This window comes from Bufo bufo, chromosome 7, assembly GCF_905171765.1.
Source record: "Bufo bufo chromosome 7, aBufBuf1.1, whole genome shotgun sequence".
Classification (NCBI taxonomy): domain Eukaryota; kingdom Metazoa; phylum Chordata; class Amphibia; order Anura; family Bufonidae; genus Bufo; species Bufo bufo.
In genome coordinates, this window is record NC_053395.1 from 140,964,692 (window position 1) to 140,976,084 (window position 11,393).

Here is an 11,393-nt window from a genome sequence, read left to right on the forward strand (position 1 = left end):
TTCAGTTTTGTCTTCAGCAAGTGAAATGCATGCTCAATCGGATTCTGGTCAGGTGATTGACTTGGCCATTGCATAACATTCCACTTCTTTCCCTTAAAAAACTCTTTGGTTGCTTTTGCAGTATGCTTTGGGTCATTGTCCATCTGCACTGTGAAGCGCCGTCCAATGAGTTCTGAAGCATTTGACTGAATATGAGCAGATAATATTGCCCGAAACACTTCAGAATTCATCCTGCTGCTTTTGTCAGCAGTCACAACATCAATATATGCAAGAGAACCAGTTCCATTGGCAGCCATACATGCCCATGCCATGACACTACCACCACCATGCTTCACTGATGAGGTGGTGTGCTTAGGATCATGAGCTGTTCCTTTCCTTTTCCATACTCTTCTCTTCCCATCACTCTTGGTCTCATCTATTCATAGGATGTTGTTCCAGAACTGTGAAGGCTTTTTTAGATGTCGTTTGGTAAACTCTAATCTGGCCTTCCTGTTTTTTAGGCTCACCAATGGTTTATATCTTGCGATGAACCCTCTGTATGCACTCTGGTGAAGTCTTCTCTTAATTGTTGACTTTGACACACATACACCTACCTCCTGGAGAGTGTTCCTGATCTGGCCAACTGTTGTGAAGGGTGTTTTCTTCACGAGGGAAAGAATTCTTCGGTCATCCACCACAGTTGTTTTCCGTGGTCTTCCGGGTCTTTTGGTGTTGCTGAGCTCACTGGAACATTCCTTGTTTTTAAGAATGTTCCAAACAGTTGTTTTGGCCACGCCTAATGTTTTTGCTATCGCTCTTTTTTTTTTTTTTTGGCCTAATGATGGCTTGCTTCACTGATAGTGACAGCTCTTTGGATCTTATCTTGAGAGTTGACAGCAACAGATTCCAAATGCAAATAGCACACTTGAAATGAACTCTGGACCTTTTATCTGCTCATTGTAATTGGAATAACGAGGGAATAACACACACCTGGCCCTGGAACAGCTGAAATAGCCAATTGTCCCATTAATTTTTGTCCCTTAACAAGTGGGAGGCAAATATAAAAACAGTTGTAATTCCTACACCGTTCCCCTGATTTGGATGTAAATACCCTCAAATTAAAGCTGACAGTCTGCAGTTTAAAGCAGTTTGTTTAATTTCAAATCCTGTGTGGTGGTGTATAGAGCCAAAAATGTTAGAATTGTGTTGATGTCCCAATATTTATGGACCTGACTGTATATTTGTTTTTTAGAATATTCGTCACATCTGAAGTCATGATTCCTCCCTGTTTAAGTTGCTTGACGAGCAAAAAAATGAACAATATTCTAAAAAACGAATATAGAGCACTATACTGTATTCAATATAGTGCCATATATTCGTTTTTGACCCACGCCTGTATTGATCGTGTAATATTCACATATTACGCAATCATTACATTGCTGATTTTTCGAGTAAAAATTTAGAATATAACGAATATTCGAATTCGTGAATATCCAACGAATATTCTACAAAATATTCGCGAAATATTGTGAATTCTAATATGACCCCTGCCGCTCATCACTAATAAAGAGCAATCCACCTCCACCATATCCTTAAGCATTATGCAAACCATCTTCAGGGATCTCAAAGAATCTATGAAAAGGGACTTTAGAGAATCCATTGCCACCCTTCATACTGATCTGATCTCAATTGGGGAACACACAGCCCATTTGGAAGAAAAAATTGAGGAATTTGTGTCCGGCCATAATGCATTGGTAGATGGCCACAACATAGTTGAAGACGAGCTTGCTGTTATTAAACTAAAAAATCGCAGATCTTTAAGACCGTTCTAGAAGGAATAATATAAGGTTCAGAAACATCCCAGAAAATGTGAAAAATTCCCAGCTTATGGAGTTCATTACTAATCTAATAGTGGCATACCTGCCTGATACTCCCTGCATTAAATTAATAATTGATAGGGCTCACAGAGTGCACAAACCTAAATCACTTCCTGCTTCTGTTCCAAGGGAAGAAGAATCGTTAATGAAAGCAGGGCAAAAGAAACAAGACATACCAGAAAGATTTTAAAAAATAGCCTTGTTTACGGATCTTTCACCCGTGACTCCGGCGAGAAGAAGAGAATATATGCAATTCACCAAAATCCTGACCTAAGCCTACACAACATCCCTTATAAATGGGGTTATCCAGTTAAACTAATAGTCCGTTATCTTAACTCCACTCATATTATCTCTTCCCCCTCTGAGGCGGCAGAAACGCTTCACAAATGGAACATCTTTGGCCCACCAGAGGGACCAGACAAAGAAAAAGCTTCATCAAAATCTCCTCCAAGAAAAAAACCTTCCACACTAGCTCAAGAATGGATAAAAGTGGGATCCTCATCTCCTCATCTTCACAGATGATTCCCTCCTTGGAACTTGTATTACTTTCACCTTAAGAATCCACATTAGACCACTCAAAAGAAAATCTCCAACACATACGGGTTCACTTAGGAAAAAGGCGCCCTTTCCTATTTGGGAATCAAATTAGCCTTTCCCTCCAACAACCTATTTAAAGCAAAATACTATCCCCTATATGAAGATATTAAAACCCACATAAATAACTTAAATCTCCACTCCCATTTATGGCTAGGCAAAATGGCCGCAATAAAAATGATTACCCTCCTCAACATTCTGTATCTGTTTTGTAACGTTCCTATCCCCCTACCCATCACATATATACAAAAGTTGCAATCATTATTGAACCACCGCATATGGGGCAAACTTAAACCAAGAGTAAAGTCAACCATCCTATATAGAGCCCTAAAGTTAGGAGGTCTTAACTTTACATCTCTTATTCATTACTACAGAGCAACTATTCTAGACCAGCTAAGATCGTTAATAACAGACAATCCTTATAAAAAAAAATGGGTATCTATAGAAAAGTCTTCCTTGGGTAACCCCCCCATTTCACAACATCTCGCAGCTCAGAGCATATGTAACGCTAAAATAAAAAGCCCACTAATATATATTCAAGCTATATCCAATATTTGGAATCCTTTTACAAAAGCAGAGAGATTATTCCCTGCTCCCTTTTCGTCCACTTCACAAAAAATTTGCGAAATTGCAATCCTGGATTTATCTATTTCCCACTGGGAAAAACAAGGATTATCTCATATTTCCCAATTATGGCATAATAATGTATTCGTAGATTTTGCCCACCTAAACCATAATTATGGTATTGCCAACAAGCATTTTTATAAATTTTTACAACTGGGACACTTGTTTCAATCCCCAAAAATCCTTTTTTCTGAAAAAACGTTTCACCTCTTCATGATTGGTTTTCATCTACCAGAATCTCTGACAAAGGTATCTCCAAAGGATACCAAATTCTGAAAAGTGAGCAGGAGGACCCTCTATCTCGCATTATAGAATTATGGCACTCTGTCCTAAACAAGTCTTTATCTAATAATCAATGGCATGAAGCATTTACCGCATTATCAAAACTATCAAGTTGCGCAGGTCATCTTGAAGGAGCCAGGAAGATCTTATATCGATGGTATAAAACCCCTCAACATTTGAATAAAATCTTCCCTGAGCTCTCTCCTGTGTGTTGGAGATGCCAGTCCTCCCTAGGTAGTTACTTTCATATATGGTGGGAATGCTCATATGTGGAAGCTTTGTGGTCCCAAACCTTCATTCTTATTTTGGAGATATGTAAAACCCTGATTTCACCTTCTCCAGAACTAGCATTACTTTCTATTGGCATCATTGATTTTCCAATACACCATAGAACAATAAGTATGCATTGCATTATAGCAACCCGCAACAAAATTGCATCCTGTTGGGAAAAAAAACACTCTACCTTCAATTCATAGAATTACTAGAGAACTCGACAATAACTGCTGGTTCGAAGGTGTTTGGGCATCAGCCAATAATAACAAAGCTACATTCCTTCATAGATGGGAGACCTGGCTCGACAACAAAATTTGCAATATTCCTCTTCTCTGATAAGAAAATAAAAAACTGTGCTGCTGAGCAATGTTATTCACTATGCCTTAAAACGTAATTAATTTGATAACTGACATGTTACCTATCTGTTATTATACCGCAATTTTACCTCCCCTATCTCTCCTAATTATCCTCCCCCGTTCCTATCCCTCTTTTACACTACTTCCCTTCCTCTAACCCCCTTCCTATCTAAAAATAAATAAATGATAAAAATGGGTTGAGATTTGACTGATGTTATTCTCTATATACCATATGTTATTGTTTCCGGTACTATCATACAATATGTTCCTCAATGATATTGTATTTTATTTCAATTCATCACTTGAATGTTACAGCTTTGTAAAATTTTTCTTTTACTAAAATATGCAATAAAAATATATTGTTTAAAAAAATTACACTGAATTAATGTCACTGATATTTAGGACGCGCAAATGTTATACAGGAGGTATAGCGCAAGTAATGTTGCTGTCACCAGTGGCTAATAAAAAATTACACTGAATTAATGTCACTGAAATTTAGGATGAGCAAACGTTATACAGGAGGTATAGCGCAAGTAATGTCGCTGTCACCAGTGGCTAATAAAAAATTACACTGAATTATTGTCACTGATAATTCTGATACGCAAACATTATACAGGAGATGTAGCGCAGGTAATGTAACTGTCCACAGCAGACCCCATCTACGGAAAAAGTACACTGGATGTCAGAGATATTTTTAGGCTGCGCACACGTTACACAGGAGATGTAGCGCAGATAATGTCGCTATCACCAGTGGCAAAAAAAATTACACTGAATGTCACTGATATTTCGGATGCGCTAACGTTATACTGGAGATGTAGTGTTGGTAATGTTGCTGCCACCAGCAGCAAAAAAATTTGACTGGATGTCACTGATATTTCGGATACGCATACGTTATACAGGAGATGTAGCGCAGGTAATGTAACTGTCCGCAGTGGACACCGTCTACGGAAAAAGTACACTGGATGTCACAGACATTTTTAGGCTGCGCACACGTTACACAGGAGATGTAGCGCAGAAAATGCCGCTGTCTACAGTGGCCAAACAATTGCAAGCTATTTAACACAGGTTGCACTAAAAATATACACTCACCTAAAGAATTATTAGGAACACCTGTTCTATTTCTCATTAATGCGATTATCTAGTCAACCAATCACATGGCAGTTGCTTCAATGAATTTAGGGGGGTGGTCCTGGTCAAGACAATCTCCTGAACTCCAAACTGAATGTCAGAATGGGAAAGAAAGGTGATTTAAGCAATTTTGAGCTTGGCATGGTTGTTGGTGCCAGAAGGGCCGGTCTGAGTATTTCACAATCTGCTCAGTTACTGGGATTTTCACGCACAACCATTTCTAGGGTTTACAAAGAATGGTGAAAAGGGAAAAACATCCAGTATGCGGCAGTCCTGTGGGCAAAAATGCCTCGTGGATGCTAGAGGTCAGAGGAGAATGGGCCGACTGATTCAAGCTGATAGCAGAGCAACGTTGACTGAAATAACCACTCATTACAACCGAGGTATGCAGCAAAGCATTAGTGAAGCCACAACACGCACAACATTGAGGCGGATGGGCTACAACAGCAGAAGACCCCACCGGGTACCACTCATCTCCACTACAAATAGGAAAGAGAGGCTACAATTTGCACGAGCCCACCAAAATTGGCCTGTTGAAGAAAGGAAAAATGTTGCCTGGTCTGATGAGTCTCGATTTCTGTTGAGACATTCAAATGTTAGAGTCCAAATTTGGCGTAAACAGAATGAGAACATGTATCCATCATGCCTTGTTACCAATGTGCAGGCTGGTGGTGATGGTGTAATGGTGTGGGGGATGTTTTCTGGGCACACTTTAGGCCCTTTAGTGCCAATTGGGCATCGTTTAAATGCCACGGGCTACCTGAGCATTGTTTCTGACCATGTCCATCCCTTCATGACCACCATGTACCCATCCTCTGATGGCTATTTCCAGGAGGATAATGCACCATGTCACAAAGCTTGAATCATTTCAAATTGGTTTCTTGAACATGACAATGAGTTCACTGTACTAAAATGGCCCCCACAGTCACCAGATCTCAACCCAATAGAGAATCTTTGGGATGTGGTGGAACGGGAGCTTCGTGCCCTGGATGTGCATCCCTCAAATCTCCATCAACTGCAAGATGCTATCCTATCAATATGGGCCAACATTTCTAAAGAATGCTATCAGCACCTTGTTAAATCAATGCCACGTAGAATTAAGGCAGTTCTGAAGGCAAAAGGGGGTCCAACACCGTATTAGTATGGCGTTCCTAATAATTCTTTAGGTGAGTGTATATTGCTGCCAGATACAACAATAGTCCTTAAAAGGACTTTTCACTCTCTCTAACAATTCCGTGCAATATAGCACAGGTTGCATTAATAATTATATCGCTGCCCGATACAACAGTAGTCCTTAAAAGGACTTTTGGGTCTCTAACAAGTTTTTTCAATAAAATATTACTATTTCACTCCCTACACTATCTTTCCCTTCTTCAGCACAGTTCTCGCTGACTAAGACTGAGCTGAACACATGTAATCGGGTGATATATAGCCCCGATGAAGTCTTCCTGCAGTGACCAGGAACGGGGTACGCTGACGCCACTTATGCAGTGGGCATGTACGGGTTGTTAAAGTTCTGTATTTGTCGTGACGCCAATTGCAGCGTGCGCAGGGTACTTTCCCAGGGCCCTTCCAAGGTGTTATAACGCACGTCCCAGATTAGGAATGCCAGAGTGGTGTAATGGCCTATAAATAGGGATGAGCGAACCCGAACTGTATAGTTAGGGTTCGTACCGAATTTTGGGGTGTTCGTGACACGGACCCGAACCCGAACATTTTCGTAAAAGTCCGGGTTCGGAGGAATAGTGGAGTTTCAGCTGCAGCACGCACGGGTCAGTCGCACTGCGGAACAGCACCACTTCACCACCAATGACTGGGCCTCCATGCGAGACCTGTGTGCCCTGTTGCGCTGTTTCGAGTACTCCACCAACATGGCCAGTGGCGATGACGCCGTTATCAGCGTTACAATACCACTTCTATGTCTCCTTGAGAAAACACTTAGGGCGATGATGGAAGAGGAGGTGGCCCAGGAGGAGGAGGAGGCGGAAGAGGGGTAATTTTAAGCACTTTCAGGCCAGTCTCTTAGAAGTGACTCAGAGGGAGGTTTTTTTCAACAGCAGAGGCCAGGTACAAATGTGGCCAGACAGGGCCCACTACTGTAGGACGAGGAGGATGAGGAGGAGGTGGATGAGGATGAAGCATGTTCACAGCAGGGTGGCACCCAACGCAGCTCGGGCCCATCACTGGTGCGTGGCTGGGGGAACCGCAGGACGATGACGATACGCCTCCCACAGAGGACAACTTGTCCTTACCTCTGGGCAGCCTGGCACACATGAGCGACTACATGCTGCAGTGCCTGTGCAACGACAGCAGAGTTGCCCACATTTTAACGTGTGCGGACTACTGGGTTGCCACCCTGCTGGATCCCCGGTACAAAGACAATGTGCCCACCTTACTTCCTGCACTGGAGCATGATAGGAAGATGCCCGAGTACAAGCGCACGTTGGTAGACGCGCTACTAAGAGCATTCCCAAATGTCACAGGGGAAAAGTGGAAGCCCGAGGCGAAGGCAGAGGAGGAGCAAGAGGTCGCCAACACAGCTGTGTCACGGCCAGCTCCTCTGAGGGCACGGTTAGCATGGCAGAGATGTGGAAAAGTTTTGTCACCACGCCACAGCTAACTGCACAACCACCTGATACGGAACGTGTTAGCAGGAGGCAGCATTTCACTAACATGGTGGAACAGTACGTGTGCACACCCCTCCACGTACTGACTGATGGTTCGGCCCCATTCAACTTCTGGGTCTCCAAATTGTCCACGTGGCCAGAGCTAGCCTTTTATGCCTTGGAGGTGCCGGCCAGCCTTTTGTCTGAACGTGTATTCAGCACGGCAGGGGGCGTCATTACAGACAAACGCAGCCGCCTATCCACAGCCAATGTGGACAAGCTGACGTTCATAAAAATTAACCAGGCATGGATCCCACAGGACCTGTCCATCCCTTGTGCAGATTAGACATTTATAACTACCTCCCCTTAACAATATATTCTTGTACTCCAGGGCACTTCATTCAATCCTCTTTTTTTAATTTTACCATTATATTGCGAGGCAACCCAAAGTTGAATCCCCCCCTCCCTTGTCACTCTCATTTCTCCCCCTCCCTTGTCACTCTCATTCCCCCCTCCTTTGTCACTCTCACCCCCCCCCCTCCCTTGTCACTCTCATTTCCCCCCTCCCTTGTCACTCTCATCATTCCCCCCCACTCCCTTGTCTCTCTCATCATTTCCTCCCCCCCTCCCTTGTCACACTCATTCCCCCCCACTCCCTTGTCACTCTCATTCTTCCCCCCCCCACTCCCTTGTCACTCTCATTCTTCCCCCCACTCCCTTGTCACTCTCATCATTTCCTCCCCCCCCCTTGTCACTCTCATTCCATTTCTCCCCCACCTCTAGTGTAGCGTGGCCGAGCTCTGTTCGGTCCGCGGTACAGGAGCATTTGTTTCCTGTACCCTGCCGGACTGAAAGGAAGTGCACACTAAGTGAGCACTTGCTGTCAGTCCGGCCGGGTACAGGAAACAAAAGCTCCTGTACCGCAGATTGAACAGAGCTCAGCCACGCTACATTGGAGGCGCTTCCCTCCTGTCAGTCCCTCTCTCTGGGCAGTGCGGCAGCCGCCCGGTGCGGGGGAGGGCCCGCCGTCGCCCGCCGTACTTTAAAAAAAAAACTTGCGGCAACCCTTTTTATAAACCGTGCGGTTGCCTAGGTCGCCTTACAGGTGGCGCCAGCCCTGCTGCCTTGCTTGGATGTGGTATCCGTAGCCGTTTCTCAGGGTCCCTCTCCGGAATCGAACCATGATTCCCCCATTATCCATGGTCTACATGGTTTGGGCTGAAAATAACATCGAAAGCTGATAGGGCAGAAATCCGAATGGATCGTCGCCGTCACGGCGACGAGCGATCGTCCCCAGGTTATCTAGAGTCACCAAAGCGGTAGCAGGCCCTCGCACAGAATGTTTTAGATGGTCAGATCAGCAGGCCCTTGCTCCAAATGTTTTTGAGGGTCACCAGACGGCCATCAATCATAATTTGTTAAGGGTGTGTATGATGCCCTCCCTTATGTGTAACAAAGGGTGTATTGGAGTGGCGGTTCCTTGTAATTTATGGCAGCCCTTTCACTTAGTGCATAGGCTTTATGAGTGTAGGAGTCCCACTACATGATCAATTGTACCACAATGTGAATGAAGCCCTCCTTTATCTGATATACAGGTTGTATCGGAGTGCCTCTTCGATTTTTGGCAGCACTTGCACTTTATATGCAAGTAAATATACAGGAAAGAATGTTTCCTATCAATTTTTCCTCTAAATCGATTTTTTTCTTTGGTTTTGTGCGTATTATTGTCAGTCTGTGAAAATGCCGTTCTATTATGACAACATAGCTCCCAGCAGCGACCTGCGAGTGCAAGATGCATCCAGACATCCTCCCCATGCTGTTCCAGGACCATTTCGGTAGTGTTTCCATCAATTTCTTACATTTTCCTATGAACCAGGCACCCTCCCCTCTTCAGAGTAGGGTTCTCACATTGACTTCCATTGTGCTCGGGTGCGAGCACCTGAACCTCTCGATGTGTTCGGCCCGAGCCCCAAGTACCAGAGCACTACGGTGCTCGATCAACACTACCAGTAAGTCAAAAAAAGGCACAGCAACAACTTATTTAGTGATGCATATCTACTAAGACAATAATCCAAGACAAGTCTATGGTACATCTGAAGGGTTACGGTGAAACAAAACTGGTAGGAAAACTTACCAATTAATGTAGTTCTTCAAAGTAGACAACATTTTTCAACAGGAGGGTGAATATCAAATTATGTGAACCTTTCATTTCAATTTTTGCTGCTAACGGTGGTACACTTGCTTAAAAATGATGAAGGAGTGTGAAGGAACAGCTGTAGGTGGTAAAATTAACAGAAACCAACAGCTTGAAGCAACACATATAATAAAACTTTAGCAGTAACCAAACCTCAGCACTGTTCTAATAAGTAAAAGCTACAGGTTTACACTCTAAGTAATTGTTTAACAGAAACATTTCAGTAAGAGACAAGTGATATGAAACCTCATAGGAGCACATTTCATTTTTAAAAGGCACTAAGTTATTATGTAGTAGCAATCAGACACGAGGCAGGAACCAATCCAGTCTACCTGATGTCTGAATATTTGTCATTGTCTAAATACAGATTGATGATGGACTTACCTATACTTTGAACCAGCATGATGAGACCTACAGACCAGATCATCCTCTGAACCATGGTTGCATTAATGCTTGGTATATATACCTTCTTACACCTGTGAAAACTATAAAAAGTGACCAGGACTAGTTGGCATAAAAGTCAGCTAACTTAACATGAATAAATTACTAGAACCAGAGAAACAGTCAACTAAACATGTTTCACTATTTTCTACAGACACTACACTGACTATTATACCTGTCTCACTTTTTCCTAAGCCTGTCTCCACCTCTATCTTACCATAATTGTTAAGCAAGTTACTTTCATTCAGCTCTTGAATATATGAAGCAGGAAACAACGATGATAACTTTTTTTCTACACAGCATTTAAAGGGAACCTGTCATCAACTTTATGCTGACCGTACTGAGGGCAGCATAAAATAGTGACAGAAATGCTGATGTCAGCGGTGTGTCACTCATGAGCTAAATGTAAGTGATTGCCGAGAACCAGGATCATAATCGTTGCAGCTCAGCCATTAAGAAGAGTCAAATCTACCTATTTATTTATTCCCATAATCAAAGGCAAATATTTTCACTATTGTAAAAGCAACAGGATATACCCAATGGGCCAACATGCCATCTCTTTGGATCTGGCCGTACTCCATAACGTGCCAAAAACAATGAACTGTATTTTACTTATTTTCTGTCACTTAGGCTTTTCAAGCCAATATATTCCAATACATTCCATTATGAAAAATATTAGTTTTTAATCACAATGGGACTACCCTCAGTAATATATATGATATTCCGTACAGTTGTTTTTGTGTTAAATTTATAGAATACATACATTCTCCCCCCCCCACACTTTTTTTTATATATATATATTTTTTATATTTTTTTATTTTCAACTTTTCATGGACTACCTATTGAATGTGATCATGTATTTATTATTGTTGTATTTTTATATATAGAGAAAGTTTTATTTTTTATATATACAGTACAGACCAAAAGTTTGGACACACCATTTTCATTCAAAGAGTTTTCTTTATTTTCATGACTATGAAAATTGTAGATTCACACTGAAGGCATCAAAACTATGAATTAACACATGTGGAATTATATA

At 42.3% G+C, this 11,393-nt stretch overlaps 1 protein-coding gene across 1 annotated transcript in view; it reads right to left on the bottom strand.

The window, feature by feature from the left end:
* LOC121008793 (T-cell-specific surface glycoprotein CD28-like) overlaps nt 1–10,554 on the bottom strand; it is a 158,465-nt gene extending 147,911 nt beyond the window's left edge. Inside the window, exon 1 of the mRNA XM_040441487.1 lies at nt 10,298–10,554. Coding sequence (XP_040297421.1) covers nt 10,298–10,352 — 55 coding nt within the window. The 5' untranslated portion in view covers nt 10,353–10,554. The remainder of the gene's footprint in view (nt 1–10,297) is intronic.
* Nucleotides 10,555–11,393: the final 839 nt, after the last annotated feature.